The 19,953-nt window shown below is 34.3% G+C and overlaps 1 protein-coding gene across 3 annotated transcripts in view; it reads left to right on the plus strand.

The window, feature by feature from the left end:
- Window positions 1–19,465, plus strand: part of Drip (aquaporin homolog protein drip) — a 91,155-nt gene extending 71,690 nt beyond the window's left edge. For all 3 annotated transcript variants that reach the window (XM_028177640.2, XM_028177638.2, XM_028177639.2), the window contains 5 exons: window positions 7,750–7,893; window positions 12,149–12,220; window positions 13,478–13,615; window positions 15,268–15,348; window positions 18,118–19,465. In XM_028177640.2, the coding sequence (XP_028033441.2) occupies window positions 7,750–7,893; window positions 12,149–12,220; window positions 13,478–13,615; window positions 15,268–15,348; window positions 18,118–18,222 (540 nt within the window). In that variant the 3' untranslated portion in view covers window positions 18,223–19,465. The remainder of the gene's footprint in view (window positions 1–7,749; window positions 7,894–12,148; window positions 12,221–13,477; window positions 13,616–15,267; window positions 15,349–18,117) is intronic.
- Window positions 19,466–19,953: the final 488 nt, after the last annotated feature.

The raw sequence follows: 19,953 nt of genomic DNA on the forward strand, positions 1-19,953 counted from the left end.
TGTTGACAGGTATCGCTAGTAAATATGTAGGGTTTGGCTAAATGTCATGCTTGTTAGAGATTTTAGAGTGACTTGGACGCTCACGCACTGAGAATGCGAGTCTCTCAGTCGAGAACTCGTTAGTTTTAAACTACGTCTTAAATAAGCAAAATTCACGTTTAGGAGTTACTAGCAGTGCAGCATAATAAAAAATCATTGTTGTCAACAATATTTCTGTTATTGAGAAAGTAGGTAGGTAGACGAGCTGCCGGCCCATCTGATATTACGCGTCATAGCACATGCATGCCATTTTCCGCCTTGAAACTTAAGATTAAAGTCTCAATTACATTTCGAAGTCGTCGTGGCCTAAGGGATAAGACGTCCGGTGCATTCGTGTTAAAGCGATGCACCGGTGTTCGAATCCCGCAGGCGGGTATCAATTTTTCTAATGAAATACGTACTCAACAAATGTTCACGATGGACTTCCACAGTGCAGGAATAACATCGTAATAAAAAAAAAAAGAAAAAAAAAAACATTGGTATTCTAGTCTCCGAACAGAACATGAAGGATGGTCATACTTAAGATAGAAACTGGGTGGTTAAGACTTAGGGAGAACTGTTACGAAAATAGTTACTAATATAGACGTATAGTAGGATAAAAAGAATTTTTTTATAGACAACTAGCTTTTGCCCGCGACTTCGTCCGCGTGGAATAGTTACTTTGGCATAACGCTAAATTTTACCCGCGACTTCATTTACAGTACTCAGGATTGGAACTTCATTACTGAACCGGTAGATGGCGTTGAAGAAGCTAGATTTTGAGATTTTTTGACAAACAATTTTTTAATTTTTCGTAAAAAATATATAAATTTTTTTCTAAATAAATCGTATCCTATGTTACTTCTAATACCTCCAAGAACATGTGTACAAAGTTTCATGATGATCGGTTGATTAGTTTTTGCGTGAAAGCGTATCAAACAAACTTACATTCACATTTATATATTAGTAAGGATTTTGATCAAGCAATTTAAGATTTTCGTCGATTTTTGCGAGTCGTAGACTTAATTGAAAGTCGGTCGTGCGTGACCTGCGTGACCACAAAAACTATAAAAAGTACTCGAACCATCGAACATAATAATATTATGACAATAAAAAAACGCCAGTTAAACCGAAAAAGTACAATTTTCATTACAATTTTCATTACTGAATCCATTGATTCTCTGACCCAGACATAATTATACCTTAAATTCGTTTTACTATTCACACTAAAGTTTTATCAGATTCCTAAACGATTATCAAATTAATAAACACATTGATCATCCATTCAATGTTAAGCAAGTCTTTGGTTACAGGAAACTGTCAAGGATCATTTGTTTTTAAAGTCCTAATATCGATAAATATAATTAAATGTTATTGAGGTAATTAACTTAAGCACTTCAAAAGTTTTAATTGGCAGATTAGCTTAAATAAAACAAATTGAGTTTCTACAGCATGTCTCAAGATGGTGACATTGTCTATGGAGACGGTATTCACTAGCTAGTTCATCCCTCAATCCCAAAATTCTCGAAGTATCATTGCAATCGAATTGGATGTGAATTCGATGATGAAGAGTGTTATAAAGCCTTCAATGGGCGATGAAATTCGTAACTTAATTATAAAAAAAAACATTCGGAAGTTTATATTTGAATTAGCTTTTTATTTTTTTATTGCTTAGATGGCTGCACGAGCTCACAGCCCACATGGTGTTAAGTGGTTACTGGAGCCCATAGACATCTACAACGTAAATGCACCACCCACTTAAATGAAGCATTTGACTAATGATTAATTGGCATAAAATTCGATATGGTGTTTTCAATTGTATAATTAGATGGTGTTAAGTGGTTACTGTATCCCATAGATATCTACAACGTAAATGCGCCACCCACCTAAATGAAGGATTTGACTAATGATTAATTGACCTAAAATTCGATATGGTGTTTTAATTGTATAATTAGTGCAATCTGTTCAGATCTAAGTTCATGTAGGGATTGTAGGCGCCCTTGATGGCCGCTGACCGCTACATTCATGTGCCCGTGTGTGGTCTGTGACACTAGCTTTCGACCGCCATTTTCCATATACGCAACTTGATTTGCTCTCAATTAATAAAACCTTTGGTTCGTTATACTGGTGGTAAGGCGTGTTGTGATAAAATCGTATATTTCGGCTTAGGGATAACCGTTATGTAATAAAATTGACAATTAAACCTCAAGGTGACATTCACGTTGTGTACATCTCGATTTTTGTACCTGTACATCAATAATATTTATGCTAGAAATTGTGAAATGTTACCCGGAACGTGACATCTGTTATGTAATTGAAATAAAAAAAGACTTTAAAAGTCTCTCTTTTTTCCACGGACGATCCAAAATGTACGTCGTTTTATTTCTAAATAAAAAGAAAAGCCATATTTTTTCGCATTTTTTGAAGATCTTTACAGGAAACGGCGTTACGATGTTTTTACTTGACAAATTTAAAGTTGACGAACACTGAAGTATGAAACTTATATAGGTTATATAGGTTAGGTGACGAATAATTAAACAACGTCAAAATGTATCTATCAAGTTAACTTGATTAACTAATGATTATTTAATTTTATTGCATTTGTTCGCCCAATGGTTGAAATTAGATCAAAAATGTTTGATAACTCAATATATAAATTAAATTTACGGGCTACATTGAATCATTTTAACAAAAAAATATTCTCAATTCTACTGTATTTTTTATGCATACTACCTAAAAGCTTTTCTAGGTGAATTGATTTCGATCATTCTTTTTTTATTTGAAAGTCAGTATACTACTTCTAATGCAATCCCATTTAAATATTATCAAGATCTGACTAGTATTCTTTTTTACCTTAAATAACGTGACTTCGACTACATTTATAACAAACTCATTTTATTTTATTGAAGTCTGTTTAATTTTTTGATTGTATTTCTTGGAAGTCTCAAAAAACTGTTCTCGAAACTTAAAAAAAGAACTGCCACAAAACAAGAATATACTGCACATCCATTGACAAAAAAAACCTTTTCTCTTTGCCTATTTATACATAAATTAAATTATTTACGTCGAAAACAGTCCGACTTTTATTTTTAGAAAAGATATTATGATGTACGTTTTAAAAAAAAAACAGTAACCGTTATAAAGTCTAGATAGAGATTGTACTTCTATTCATACTGTTTTTGCGGCTGTGTGGGCGTGATTGACGACTTGTCATTACTACATACAGAACATTGAACTTCATTGAGCTGTGACACAGGCTGTTCACATTAAACATATGAACATGTTTGCTTTTTGTATAGCTACGAAAATGATTACCAGAGCTCATAGATATCACAAAATGAACGCCGACACCTATCTTGAATGTGAGCTTGAAATGTCAATTGTATTATTATTATTGCCAGCCCGTCAGACTTGGCTGTTTCTGACGGGCTCGACACATCCTCCCAGCTTCACGTAGCTAACTTTACTGAGTTGTAACTGTAGTTGAGCAAATTTACTAATTTAAGTATATCCGACTCATTACTAAAAGATCGCGTTACCGCTTAATATCGCTAATAGAAGAACAAAATATTAATTTTCTCAGGGCTGTCTGAGTAGTTGGTTAAAAAAAAAACAAAACGAATTACCGCCGATTCTGGATTTGAAATCGGAACTTGCACATGGCGATGCATAACCTCAATGCTATTTCAGTTTTGCAATAATTAATTATGCAAATATCTAAATATCCACAACGTGCTAATAAAATATTAAACTATTACGTTAAGTTCCGAATGATTCATTTAATATAAATATTTATGGAATTCATAGACAAATTCACCTTAAGCAGTAGCTATTCAATGTCATTGCCAAGAAACTACTTACGTACCTGACTATTTTCCTTTGAATACATTTTTTTTCGAAACTTTTTTTTTTATTGCTTAGGTGTGTGGACGAGCTCACAGCCCGCCTGGTGTTAAGTGGTTACTGGAGCCCATAGACATCTACAACGTAAATGCGCCACCCATCTTGAGATATAAGTTCTAAGGGTCTCAGTATAGTTACAACGGCTGCCCCACCCTTCAAACCGAAACGCATTACTGCTTCACGACAGAAATAGGCAGGGTGGTAGTACCTACCCGCGCAGACTCACAAGAGGTCCTACCACCAGTAATTACGCAAATTATAATTTTGCGGGTTTAATTTTTATTACACGATGTTATTCCTTCACGGTGGAAGTCAATCGTGAACAAACTACTCGTATAGCTTGATATCGATATTAATTTGTAGTCGGTCCGTTAATTGTGACAAATAGTGAGATGTACTGTGTAAAATAAAGATTGAGGGACAAATAAAAATGTAGGCATTAGAGAGAACATTAAAAATATTTATGATAAACATTAATAAAATTTTAACGAAGGTACCATATGGGTGTCAAATATTAATTCTTGCTAATATTATAAATGCGAAGGTTTGTTTATTACGCTTTTGCTATTCAACCCAATTGATCATCGTGTAAATTTCGATTCAACATTGTCTGGAGAACAAAAAATAAATACACATTAACACGAGCAAAATTGCGTGCAAATCTAGTCATAGCATTAATTCTATACAATTTTACGTACCTACATTGTCCTTTCGTTTAAAATTTAAAGTTTCACGACAGCTCAATGATTCGTTCAGATGGATATGTGATATTTGAGACGCATGTAAAACGTAATAGCATTTCCGATTCTCATTTGTGAAGTCGTAAAATGTTAAAATAAATTGCAATAGAATACGAATGAGTTATTGAAATTAATACATTGAACTTAATTGAGCTGCAAATAATATGGTATTACTCATGATGCCGTGATGTAATATGTCAGCGGGTTTATTTTCAAGAACTACGAAACATTATCTTGATTTACAAAGTGAAAATTGTAGGTAGATTATCTAGAAAAGAAAGAAAGACAAAACCCAATTTTATTTCCCATTTTAATATAAAAAACTAAAATATAAGATATTATAAACAATACAATAAACGATATTCTTTATAAATATAGTCACTACGACTAATCCAACTAAGGAATTAGCCATTTCACCTTGCCGACCGGAAGAACTGGTGGTCATGGCGCCGACAACCGCCAGTCTGGCGTCCCGAGGGGAGGCTGATGGGGGAGACGTGCTCCGCACTAAACGCTTCACTTTCCCCCCTTTGTCTTTTCATGAGTTCTGTCTCTTGCGAGGCACGGACGTGGATTTTTGAGCGACAGGAGGTTTTAGTCAGTGCGACTCCGACATGCCTTGCCCTCCATCCCCAGTGCAGACCGGAGGAAGTCCGGCGATTTCCTCCTAAACAAAAAAAATGCCATTTCACTCGCATTCATCCGCGTGCTCTTTCTACAATTGTTAACCTAGTAAATTTCGCTTTAACTACACTAGCCCGCCCTCTACCCTACCGTGCACGATCTTACTAGTTTATCCGGCTATGAAAACATATATTATGAGTACAAGCTGCTTAGACAGGATCTGACACAATCTTGCTAGTTGAGAGCGTTGTTTGAGTTATTTCTGAAAATTGCTCCATAAAACTTAATGTTCGTGATGACCTACGACAAAATACCTCACAGCCTCCGCACTACTGACTCATGGTTGCTCGTGATGTTTCTGTTTTAATTACTGTTTACATGACCTATGACATAACTCGGCAGATGTCTTAAGGTCTAGTTTTGTAGGGCCTCACGTTTTTACAATCACGACTGTGTTACGTATTACTCACTGTATTATATCTTCCTTTTCGATATATATTTTTATTTTTTATTACTTAGATGGGTGAACGAGTTCACAGCCCACCTGATGTTAAGTGGTTACTGGAGCTCATAGACATCTACAACGTAATTGCGCCACCCACTTTGAGATCGTCGTGGCCTAACGGATATGACGTCCGGTGCACTCGTTTTGAGCGATGCACCGATGTACGAATCTCAGGCGGGTACCAATTTTTTAAAATTATAATTTGCGTAATTACTTGTGGTAGGACCTCTTGCGAGTCCGCGCGGGTGGGTACCACCGCCCTGCCTATTTCTGCCGTGAAGCAGTAATGCGTTTCGGTTTGAAGGGTGGGGCAGCCGTTGTAACTATACTGAGACCTTAGAACTTATATCTCAAGGTGGGTGGTGCATTTACGTTGTGGATGTCTATGAGCTCCAGTAACCACTTAACACCAGGTGGGCTGTGAGCTCGTCCACCCGTCTAAGCAATAAAAAAAAAGATATAAGTTCTAAGGTCTCAGTATAGTTACAACGGCTGCCCCACCTTTCAAACCGAAACGTGTTACTGCTTCACGGCAGAAATAGGCGAGGTGGTCGTGGTGGCCCGTGCGGACTCACAAGAGGTCCTACCACCAGTATTATAGCTACAAGTATACTCTAAATAAATGACCTTCCAATTATTATGAAATTGTTTGAATAAAGTTTGAAAATTTTTGTACGTGTGGCTCTATGATAATGAAATTAGTGTCTGTTCTTTCCCGAAGTAAAATAATGAATGAAAATGTCTTCTTTCATTTTTGCACAAAAAATATATATTTATTTTTATAAATTATTTATAGATTTCGTGTTTTTAGATTCGTCTGTATTAGTAAGAAATTTTTATAATACAGCACGTTGAAATTTAACTATAACACAAAATATAATAATATATTTGAAGTTTAATTCCATTGAAATGTTATTGTTCAACGCCTCTTCTAATTGAGATTTATCAGTAAACTAAATGTCGTTCGAATAAATGTCGCACGTTTTGAGTTTACGATATTACACTAACGGTGTCGCCGCGAATGTAGAGACCTTAGTTTCGAATAAACATTGGAAATACACAAAGGATCGATCATATTCAACAAAAACACATTTTCTTATCTTGAATGAAATTAATGAAAAAAGAAGTTACATACATCGCTCATCAACTTTTTTTAAATTTTAGACTAATTTTTTTTCCCAACTTATCTGCTAACCTAGCGAGTTATGTCAGCGTAACTGGGCGAGTAGGTGAGCTCAAGGAGCTCTAACTTGAGGATAGGCTAAATGGGAATGGTTTCCATAACCGGAACCGTAATAGTACCGCTTGCAAATTAATAAATATTTTATTATTTGGAATAACTCCAGAACATTACATAAGCTCGTATTTCAAGAAGCACAATAAAAACCTCCACTTGCGACATGAAATCGTAGACACTAAGTACTTACAAATTTGTAGATATTAATTTAAATATGTAGGTATGTACATATATTTTATCGCAAAATTTATTGGTGATAAAAAATCAACGTTTTCGATCGTCAAATCACTTTAGAATCATCATTCAAATACGTTTACGTTATTTTAAATACATCCTACTTTTTAATTGTACCATATCCGTTCTCTAAAGATAGCAACATACAACTTAACAAATATTCCGTTTTACATTATTACATAATTCATTAGAGATCGATAACATTTCTCTTAATAATAAATTATGAATGTCCAAATTAAATAGAATAGTATTCGCTCAGCGGTCGATAATCAACTATGGACGCTAACAACTCAAGTTTAGGATTCATTTTATATAGGTATATTACAATTTCTCTACAGTTTAAAAAAAATATAGTCTCGAAAAAAATGATAACCTAAAAGTTTGTCAAAAAAAAAGAAGCAAATCGGTTAGTGAACATAAGATACAATAATATTACTTAAATATTTCGTTTTTACGTATCTTTAAAAAGCTTTTAATTTTTTAAACAGGGCATCGGTCACGTGTCTGGAGGACACATCAACCCCGCGGTGACAGCCGGTCTCTTCGCGGCGGGAGACATTAAGCTGCTAAAAGCAATCTTCTACATCGTAGTGCAGAGCCTCGGAGCAGTAGCTGGAGCCGCCTTTATCAGGGTAAGTCATTTTACATACGAAAAATAATCTGTATTACGATTACTTGGATTATTAATGGTGGTAGGGGGTATTGTGAGCACGCATGTACGCCGGTCTTGTGCAGAACTATGACGGCGATTTCACTAAAGGTAATTTCAAAATTTATCAAAAAGTCTTAATATGAGTCTTTTTACTGGTGGCAGGATCTCTTGTGAGTCCGCACCGGTAGGTACCACCACCCTACCTGTTTCTGCCGTGAAGCAGTAATGTGTTTCGGTGAGAAGAGCGGGGCAGCCGTTGTAAGGTAAAAAAAACTGAGCGACAGCCCTCGTGCCTCAAGGTGGGTGGCGGCATGTTGATGTCTATGGGCTCCGGTAACCACTTAACACCAGATGGGCTCTGAACTCGTCCAAGTATCTAAGCAAGAAAAAGTGTAAATCAGGATTACGAACGTATTAAATTGTTAGATATTTGTTTGTTTGTTGGTGTTTTATGTTGTTACTCTTGTGGTTTTTCGTTCTCTCAGAGTTATACCTCACTTAATCAACTCCAGAGTTATAAGTAGATTCCTCGGTGACATCGTTATGTGAGTGTGCCCTTCATTGAGAACACTACTCACAGAAGTCAGAAGCCTTAGTGTCCTAAATTTGTGCGATTAAATCACAATGTTTTAATGATGTATTTTTTATTAAGTCTGTCTTCTGATAATTATATTCGATATCAAATGTAATAATTAACGTGTAGGTGCCATTGGTTTTTGTTTGGTTTTCGCGAATAGTACACATAATTAAAGCTACTTTTGCGACGGTACGAATTCAATACGGAAACGTCAGAAATAAAATAAAGTAAGTAAAAAAAAACACACCGTAAAAGTAAGTAAAATGTATCATTGATAAAGATAAGTAAAGTCAGAAGCAAATGATCACACACATTTAATCTTACATCATAGTGCCTATAATATGGATATATATGTGTTTATAGTATAGTTAATTGCAAAAAAATATATATTCACACAAACTGACCTTCCTCATTACCATGTGAGTTAATTAACTGTATTCCTTTACTAACAAGGCGATTTGCGTCGACATTCTAATCCCCTTATGCTTTACGAACCGATGGTTCTCAAATTGTTATTAAAAAAATAGATATGCTATTACAAAATTAGACAGCCTTGCATTTCTGATGTCTTTTTTTTAAATACCTATATTTGTAAAGACTAAGAAATTTTCAAATAGATTCTCATTTCTAGCTGTTAAATCTGCATTCGTAATTTTATAATTAAACTAGCCGTACTCGCCCGCTTCGCTGGACATTTAAAATTAACATTATTATTTATTGTCATTATTATTAGGCAGTCCAACACACATATTAGCCTATCCATTAAGTACATGTATTTTCTACATGGATACCAAGTTTTAAGTCAATCGGCTGCATGGTTCAGTAGTTATAACGGAACATCCGAAAAAACCACTTTAGATTTATATATTAGTATAGATAATCTTAAAATATTAAGTTCCTTAATAAAGCACTAAAATTGTACCAAAAAAATTATACTACAAATAGAAGCATGATGTTACAGTTTTCAGTAATATTTAAAATTTGAGAATCACTTCGCTAGACACATGGTGAGTGTGGCTTACCCTGACATCGCTCTCGGAATAAAGGAACAAATTAGAGCTGAGACCTTCAGCTCTTCACAACATTCGAATGATTTATCGATTTAACACGAAGCTTTTATAAAGTATATTATGTGAGCCATCCCGATTGATGACCCTCATTTAGTATTTTATTCTCTCATTTACTGAGGAATGTAAATTAGATTCTGTATTTATTTATATAAACATTTGTATTTCGAATATTGATGAATAGAAGGACGAAACTTTTTTACATAAATAAGAGAATTACACTATATTCACTATCATTTTACGGTAATTTTATGCCAGTACATAATTCAGAAATTTACAAATTGAAAAATATGCTTTTATTTAAAACTTTAATTCTTTTGTAACTAATTAAATTACTAATTAGGACGCCATTCTTCGTTGCGAATATATTAATTTATTTATATGTATTATCTAGAAAGAAAGCGAATTTTTAACCACATTTAAATATAAACTCCCACAGTATAATATTTGACTAATTAAATACTTTAATCTAAAATATTGTGATTTAGCCATTAAATCGTTGTTGACATAACTACAACCTTTAGGCTGTTGTGCACATAGCTCACTATTGAAAATATCAAGTTTATTCGATAAACAACACGCAGATATATAGAAACCCAGTTAAGGCTGTCAAAATTTTAAATCACTAGTTAAATCCGACTACGCTTCACTTTGACTGAAATGGTATAATATATGATATGCACATTTATTTATTTATTACACTTCATGAAAAATTTACATTGGCGGACTTAATGCATTCTCTACCAGTCAACCAAAGGTAGTGCAGAGAAAATAGTGGTAGGTGCAATAAAATTTATTAAATTTAAAATACATATACAAACATACATATATACATATAATAGTTTATACAGTGTTCAAAGGAATATATTAACAAATTATTATTAGATAAATTATAAGTTATGAATATTTAGTGAGACTGATGCGATTTTTATATTGATAGTACCGTAAATATTACAGCAATACTACATTTTTCGGTGACGGTACTTAGGCGTGTACCCTCATGATAAAAAGCCTCAACACATAATTTCTTCAATGACTCATTTACGAAATTTTTGTAAAAGTGTCTAAAAATTACCAGCGAAAATTAGTTTTGTAAGTAATTATAAAATAATGAACAAAAAACAAAAAATAATCTAAAACAAGTGTCACAGCCCTATCTAGTTTTACTTATTCCGATCTCAACTTGAGAATACCGACCTGGGACATTTGTCTAAACTTCTGTAATACTTTACTAAGTAAATTAATTCAAAGTTCAATCGATAAATTTGTCATGTCAACAATATTAAAATGGTTAGCCCGAGGTATGTTATTCCAAAGATATTTTTGTTTTGACAGTCGTCTAAAAGTTACAAATTATGTTAAACCCAAATCTTTTATTTATGACGCCTCTTTAAGAACTCTATTCGACATGCCTTTCTAATTTGAATTGGACGTAGGTCTTCAAAAGGCAATAAATATATATGGATGTGTGTATATTTTTTTTTTTTTACCAATTAACTCGAATCATTAATATCTCCTAATTTTGAGGAATGTTTTGTATGTTTTCGATTTTTTTGGAGAATTTATTCTAATACAACAAGCTATTTAACGTCTATAGCAATTGATAAATTCAAACAAACAAAAAAAACAGTACATTTATCTTTGACGAAAACGGAAACATAATAAGTTTTATCGCTGTGGTTCAGTTTGCAATGTTTTTCATTGTAAGCTTTGTTCGCTGTTGAATTTCCTCAGTCTTCGATGCTAGTTCTTCATTCGGCAAAAATCACGAATACTACAACAAAAACATTCTATGAAGTTACAATGGCAACTTTTTTTTATTGCTTAGATGGGTGGACGACCTCAGAGTACCACGTGTACCACGTAAATCCACCTTGAGATTTAAGTTCTAAGGTCTCAAATAGAGTAACAATGTCGAAGTATTCCAGTTTCGGATTCCAACCTTAGGGTATAGATATTGACGGGAGAAAGGCTATTTGGTCTAAGCGACATTTATCTTTGTAATTCAAAGTCGTTTTATTTGCTATTAGGATCAACAATTCGATGTCTTTAATTGAACTTCAATTAAGTTTGAATTCATATAGCTGAAGAAGTTTTTTTTGTTATGATATTTTTTCCTAGTTTGAATCAACAGTTCGACGTCTTTATTTGAACTTCAATTAAGTTTGATTCATATAGCTGAAGAAGTTTTTTTTGCTAGTTTGAATCAACAGTTCGATGTTTTTAATTGTACTTCAATTAAGTTTACCCCATTCAAATAGCTGAAGAAGTTTTTTTTTTGTTATGATATTTGTTCGAAATTTCAAACTTTAAATGGCTCTACTGTAATATAGCTTTCTTGTGTGACTCACTCCAACATAAATGATTTCTCTTACTCTGCGAAACATCGTGCCACATGGCGTCGCATCGCGAGAGCATCGGTATCGCAGGATCCGACTGATGCATGACCATGACCACTCTGTCAAGAGTGTACGAATAGGAAGGAAGTAATATTGCAAAAATGTCGTTTAAACCAAATAGCCTTTCCCACCTCGATATACACGGGCATACATTACATAAATACATTAATAACGTACATACTTGTGTTGTAGTTGGCGATTCCTGCCGACAGCATCGGTGGTTTTGGTATGACCCTACCCGGGCCCGGAGTTACAGAAGCGCAGGTAAGTTATGACCCTATTTCCTTTTTCAATCCATTTGCTTAGATTAACTTTCACCTACCTAATGGCTGATAGCTTAAGGGGCTATTCTAACTACTCGCGGACCAGTAGGTGAGCAGACGGGCTTAATCTGAGAGAGTTTCCTAACAATGGCCCTAGCAAGAGCAGTGCTTCGCTGAATCTACCACCGGACGGACGGACCGGAATTACGACGAATTTGTTTAAAACTGTAACGAATTATTATAGTATTTGTTAAGTTTTCGCGAGTCGTAGACATGATTAACTCCTATTGATTGTCTCCTAGTACAGGCTTGCATGCTTAAAAGGAGACTCCAATCATTGTATTGTTTTGACTCGCTTTTAAAAATAAAGTTTTTTTTTTCTCTAGTGAATTGCTTATGAGATGGCAAAAAGTGCATAAATAACAACAGTGCATATTTTAAAAAAATAATTGAAAACATTCATTACGGTTTGATAATTAAAATTCTAATTACTTCCGTATAATGAATTCAAATTCGTAAAGTACGATCGATACTTCGATCATACAATTAAAACTATTTTTACGGTTTAATCTTTCTTTTTTTAAATAAATTATCATTTTGTTTACCGTTTCGAATAGTTGTGTTGTTATCACGGACGACAGTAACAATTGCGAGATTAAACAGTAAGAGCAGTTTTTAATATGCCTCATGTTCCAAAACTTGGCATCTTAACTATTTGTATTAGGTAAAATAACTAAAAAGAAAATTAGCGCGGGAAGTGCTAGGATCCGGAATGATAGAAAAATAAGTACCTACTAGAATAATAGATAAAAAATTTAAAATAATAAACGTAATATTGTATTACTGTCTGGTGTAGTGGTAAGTGACATGGTCACTACACAAAGGGTCGCGGGTTCGAATCCCGCCAAGGGAAGATATTTGTATGATAAATACAAAAATGTCTTTTCCAGGGTTATATATTTATATTAAATATATGTACGTGTATAATAAAAATATTACATTTATTTCCGTTAGCTGGTACCTGTAACACAACTTCTTTGCGAACTTAGCACGGGACCAGTTAACGTGGTGTGATTGTAAATATTTATTATTATTATTATTATTTATTACTGTTTATATAATAAAATGCTATTCGAACACTTTAAATATGAAACTGAATTTCACGGTAACATTAGCGTAGAAAATATGTATTCACAATACACGATTACATATGAATTTATTGACGCCTAACATTCGTTATTAATTGGGCATCATTTAGGCCGTGCTGGTGGAGGCTCTGATCACGTTCGTGTTGGTCATGGTGGTGATGGGTGTGTGCGACCCGCAACGTAATGACCTCAAGGGTTCCGCTCCCCTGGCTATCGGACTCAGCATCACCGCCTGCCACGCTGCTGTCGTGAGTACAACTTTATAATAATTTGTTGCATGCCTTTTATTTATTTATTTATTTTTTATTTAATATATTTTGTACACAAAGTTGTTAGAAAAAACATGACAATAAGGATACAGAGTGCAAGGGCACTACTTATTTCATGTTGAAATCTCTTCCAGTAGGCCCGCAGAAGGAAAGAAGAATTAGGAACACAAACCTAGTGCATACAGTAAACATTACATATAATAATATATACATATTACAAGATACAAAACAATATTTGTATATACATACAAATACACACACACACACACACACACACACACACACATATATATATATATATATATATATATACATACACACATTTTTTGTTATTGTTACCGACGTTTTTTTCTTATAAAGGTGCAAAAAAAAAGAAATTCTAAACAAAACCATTGATAACATGAATCTCGTCGATTTAAACAAATCAAAAAGACAATCACTTCACAAACAGAGAAGAAAATGGTATTTGTTTGTTCTGTCTACCTTCATTTATATAGAAACATAGCTTAGTGGCAGGAAAACAGTGAATAAGTATTTCCATGAGCAGTTTTAAGCTTTATTAAAATCTAATATAATATAGTAAAAAGGGCAATGACATGCCACGGGAAATGGCAAAGAAAATGAAAATCTTTTAAGTTTCCAAGCATCGTTGGCCCCCCGAATGTGTATCGCAACAAAGATGACGGTAGCGTCAGATGTGGTTCCTACCTACTGCTATATTATTATTTTTTATTGCCTTTGTAAGTAGACGGTCATACGGCCCACCTGATGGTGAGTGGTCACCGTCGCCCATGGACTTCAGCAATGCCAGGGGCAGAGCCAAGCCGCTGCCTACCGCTTAATACTCTCCACAAGCCTCGTTTGAAGAAGGACATGTCATAGCGCTCGGGAAACGCCTAATCATCAAATTACCAAATCGAAACCAACCAAATAAATACATAAAACATAATAGTTTTGATTTGAATAGATCGTGTGATTTATTTTCATATCGTTCAGTCTAGAATTTAAATTGGCAACAGACAAACTATTGCGATAACCAAAAATGGATAATTGGTTAGTTTATATGCTGTCGAAATGGGATCGAGAGGTATACCAGCGAAATCTATTTATAACCTACTAAAAGACCTAGCCTAGTTAAGAAAGTTTAAGGACTCCTGGATTCCTATCAAGTTTAGTTAGGCAGGGATAGGATATTGGAGAATGAGGGCGATCGTAATGCGTATTGATAGATGGCTCTTAAACTTACACTAGGGTCGCAGGTCCACTGGCACTCTTCAAATTCCTCTCACAGCAGCACAACAAACCAGGCACACGGTGAATTAACGGATTGCTAAAGTACCCTGCCTATTTCTGCCGTGAAGCAGTAATGCGTTTCGGTTTGAAGGGTGGGGCAGCCGTTGTAACTATACTGAGACCTTAGAACTTATATCTCAAGATGGATGGCGTGTTTACGTTGTACATGTCAATGGGCTCCAGTGACCACTTAACACCAGGTGGGCTGTGAGATCGTCCACCCATCCAAGCAATAAAATTAAATAAAACCCGTCTCACACACTGAGTGTTTGTTATTGTTCTATAATATTATTTATTTTTGTTATTTTCATTCTTTATTTAACATTTGAATCTGACAGATACCTTTCACGGGATCCAGCATGAACCCGGCCCGAACATTCGGCCCAGCCTTGGTGATCGGCAATTGGACATCTCAATGGGTGAGAAATTTCGTATTAACTCAAAAATTCGTTTCTTTCATTCACTGAACTAATAACGGAAGGATTTTTTTACTGGTGGTAGGACCTCTTGTGAGTCCGTGCGGGTAAGTACCACCACCCCGCCTATTTCTGCCGTGAAGCAGTAATGCGTTTCGGCTTGCAGGGTGAGGCAGCCGTTGTAACTATACTGAGACCTTAGAACTCATATCTCACGGTGGGTGGCGGCATTTACGTTGTGGATCTCTATGGGCTCCGGTAACCACTTAAAATTAGGTGGGCTGTGAGCTCGTCCAACCATCTGTGCAATAAATAAAAAGAGTAAAAAAAAAAAACAAAAAAATATTAACATTTATCAAAATTCGAATCGAGTTTAATCAAACATCATTAATTTAATCCCATTTGATTTGGTCGATTAATAAAACAAACGTCGTATCATCAGACTTACAAAAGTTATTTGTAAAATAAATAAAGAGATCGAATATCAATTTTTGTTTTAAAAATTCACACATACATAACTAGGTAACGGTTTTCGAAAACGCTTTCGCAAATAAAATATACTAACAACATGTTTCGGACGCGTTAACGTATTAATAGCTTTATATTTTAACCGAGTATTTATTATCGCCGGATGCTGCTGATAGATTATTAACTATTATGTAAGTCGCCTTTCTCTGAGCATCTCGTGAATGTCCTGCCGTGACCCGCCTACGTTCTGACTTGTTGTAACTCGTTGTGGAGTTGTAACGTTAGATATGGTCGTTAAATTGAGCACTTCATCTACTACTCTTTTGATTTTATTGGTGTTTCAAAACCGGTATCATACGAAATTGGTATATGATTATTACGTATTACATTACGTTGAAATGTAATGGTTGTTGTTAGAATAGTTGCTGAAGATCTGCGATTAAGCGTCATAATAACAGTCATAATAATAATATAATGTAACCATTTGTGAAAGTTATTGATAAAGATTAACCCAATAAGTAATAATAATTGTTTAATTAAATTTACGACGCCCAATGCTTAGCACATTATTATTATAATAGAATGGTATAACATTCTTTCAAAGGTATTTATTTGTCCATTGTTTTAGAGATAAAAAAAAATGGTGCTCTTACAACTTGGTGCCCGTGAAAGAAGTGAAACTTCTTTTGCGGTGTACTGGTATTGTGGTTTTCTTAATTTTTCATCATTAAACCAAATTTCTCTATAAGAGAATAAGAGAAACAACCTAACTCGCTTTGTGCTTTCCCTCTCTCCGCGGTCGAGTGGTTCGCGAGACGCTGTCTATTCTCTCACTCTCGCTCTTCCTAAATTGTATCTTTTCTCTCTAGCCGTAACGAATCTGTCACGAGTTAAATTTTACTCTCAACGCGCCTTTAGAAATTTCGTTAGAAGTTTCATTTCAAAAATCTTGATGGGAAAGATAAAAGAAAGAAAAATGTTTTGATATTCAATTAGCAAAAGTAGATTTTTTTTATTCGTTATTAAATATTCATTAATAAATAAATATATTACAGGTCACCTTTAAATAATTAAATATATATTTAAACACTATTTTTACTATCATCTGTAACAAACTTGGAGTCTGTTCTAAAGTTAAGGTAGAAAGCGTTTCCGACCAAACTGATATTTTATTTTACAAATAAAAATAACAGTTAATTGAATTGATGCTTTCTGTCGCATAGTTAATAAAAAATTATTACCTATTAAATAGTTCGTAAAAATGTACAATTTGAGTGGAAATCTCACAATTTATATTGCCTTTCAAACACATTCGTTAACAAAGACCGCGGAGTGTTGTCAGCCTTATTAGTCACTGTTAATATTCAGGCCTTATTAATTTTCAAGCGATGTATAAAAAAACAATTTTGTGTTTAAAAAAAACAGCACAACTAATTTGTTACGGAAACCGTCTAGGATTATGTTTGGATTGTTTGTTTTGCTGTGTAGTCCTCTTCCATTTTCAAGTTATGCTAATTTTATAGCCACGTTTTTATGACATTATATATAGCGTTTTAAATTACTTTCATTTTTCTTGTAGAATAGTGTTTTATGTGGATCTATAAATATAGTGTAACGTTATTTTTATGCATATATGCATACATAAGTTTTTCAATTACCATTATATTGCGTTAAGCTGGTAGACGGAGACCGCCCTTTAAACCATAGATAATACTTAATTTATCTATGGCTTTATATAAATACTTAATTTAGGCGGTTACTGAAACCTATGGTCATTACAACGTAAATATTGTCACACTACTTGAAAGTCGAGATTGAAGTCGTGCCAAATATGGTGTGTGTGAAAATTTATACTGTCGAGATGCTGACTGAAATTTGTACTTATTCATTTCCCTGCCTAATCGTGGGTAGCTTAGGGGGCTATTCCAACTACGCGCGGACCGCTAGGTGATCTCACAGACTTAGACTGAAAGATTTTGCTGACACTAGCCTTAACAAAAGCACTGGTTCGCAGAAACTACCACCGGATCCGAATCGCGGCGACTGAGAAGATCCGGCGAGACTCAGTTAATTAATTACTGAAAGATATACTGTGTTCTTAGCGCGAGTTTTTTAATGTTCGCGATAGCGTAAAAGCTTATTAAAATTTTTATGCAGTCGGAACAGTGCCCAAGCGGCAAACGTAGGCAAACGTTTCAACTCGATACAAATTTGAGTTTACTTTTACACTATCGAGAACGTTAAAGAACTCACATTAAGCACACTGTTGTAATGTTTTAGCACTTTAATCATTATTAATTTTAGGTTTACTGGGTGGGTCCCGTCGTGGGCGGCGTGGTCGCTGGACTACTCTACAAATTCGTTCTGCGCATCAATAAAGCCGGAGACACCGGCTCTTATGACTTCTAAACAGCTGCACGGGAACTCATCGTCGTTTTCAAAAGGACGTTTTTTTAAATAAAATGATCTATATTACTTTGTAATAGAAAACATTTACAATACATACGTTCTTTTGGAACCAACGATGTCACATGCACCTCACCGAGTCGCTTCGTGTCAAAGTCGACCGTTTGCCTGACGCATACGATTTTGAATCTTGCTAGGTATCCGAAAATATTTCAACGGGGGTTAGGTTTCTTTCTTACAAAAACATGGTATAAGAAAAATAATTAAATGACATGTGAGAGGCAAACGCAAGATAATTGTATGTATTTATGTTAGATTTTTATTTATGCTTTTAGCGCGGACCAAAACCTTTTTTTTTATATTTACGATTTCAATTATTTTGTCACTCCGCCGATGTCGTGGAGAAATTTTTAAAACATTAAAAATTAAGGTACAAAAAGTTGAAGTTTCCGAATATTGAAAACCGACTACGATATATTATCCAAACACGAAGATAAAGTTCAGAATAATTCTATGTTAATTTTAGTATGATAAGGTTATTTATATTGTGAATAAAGTATGTTAAGTTAAAGTTATCGATGTGGCGGCTGCACTTTTAGTATGAGGGCCAGGATTAAAATTCTAAGCCTTGCCAGAGCAACGAACTGCTCGATCAAAATTTTATTAAATCAATGAAACTAATAAATAAGACTCCCACGTAGCGTCTTATTTGAGGGCGTTTAAAACCGACTTTAACGTATTGTATCAAATTACCTTTGAAAATCTGAGCTAACCTCAGAACGTAATGAGGCAATGAAACAATAAAACTTGTAAACCTAAATTAACTGATGAAGGAGTATACAAATAAGGTTAAGTTAAAAAAAGGTTGCAAAACAATTAAAAACTGCTCTTTATTCGATGTCGGTCAATTAATACACATGTAATAATTTATCAGAAGAAAATTGCTCAGATTCATTTTGGAAATATTTATAAATGCTAATTTTATCTGTTCGGACTTAGGGTCATCGAATCTTTGTGTTGTTTTGGGTTTAACTGAGTGAACGGCAATTTTTGTTTGTCTATAGGCCCTTGTACTATAGTGGCTGTTGCTGTACGCGTTTCCTTTGCGTTACGCAAAATAAAAATGTCCATACTCGAGTGCCTATGCTAATAACGTGATAGTATGAAGTTATTTAAAAAAATATATTTAAGTTACAAATATTATGTAAATCACTTGAAAATGTTTAAAATAAATATTTTAATAAGACATTATGCTGTTTTCTTCATTTATAATACATACGATCTTAATCCCACCAATTCCTTAAATACAGCTGTCATCTCAAATTCACGCCGGTGCAGGAAATTACACATTTTTATTTCATTTCGAATATTTCTTCGAAATGATGTAGTGGCAAATAATTAACCTCAACTGCAAAACGGCATGCCATTTAAATTGAAATTTGTTGACGTTATTAGAACTTGAAAATTAAAACTCGAATTGCAATTCGTTGAAAAAAATAGTACCTACAACGGAAAATCTAATTAATCAAACCATAGACATATTGTGTTCATCCATACTTCTACTGCCATACACTAATTTCAACTGCAATGTCTGCAATTAAAAATGTTACAATTCCAACAATAAATATACGCATAGATAAATATGACAATGAATGTTTTTATACACAGTGTAAAACTCAATTAGTCTTCACAATAAGTGTCCTTTGTTTGACACATAGACCAAAACCAACTTTC

This window comes from Bombyx mandarina, chromosome 15 (assembly GCF_030267445.1).
Source record: "Bombyx mandarina strain Sakado chromosome 15, ASM3026744v2".
In the NCBI taxonomy this organism is placed as follows: domain Eukaryota; kingdom Metazoa; phylum Arthropoda; class Insecta; order Lepidoptera; family Bombycidae; genus Bombyx; species Bombyx mandarina.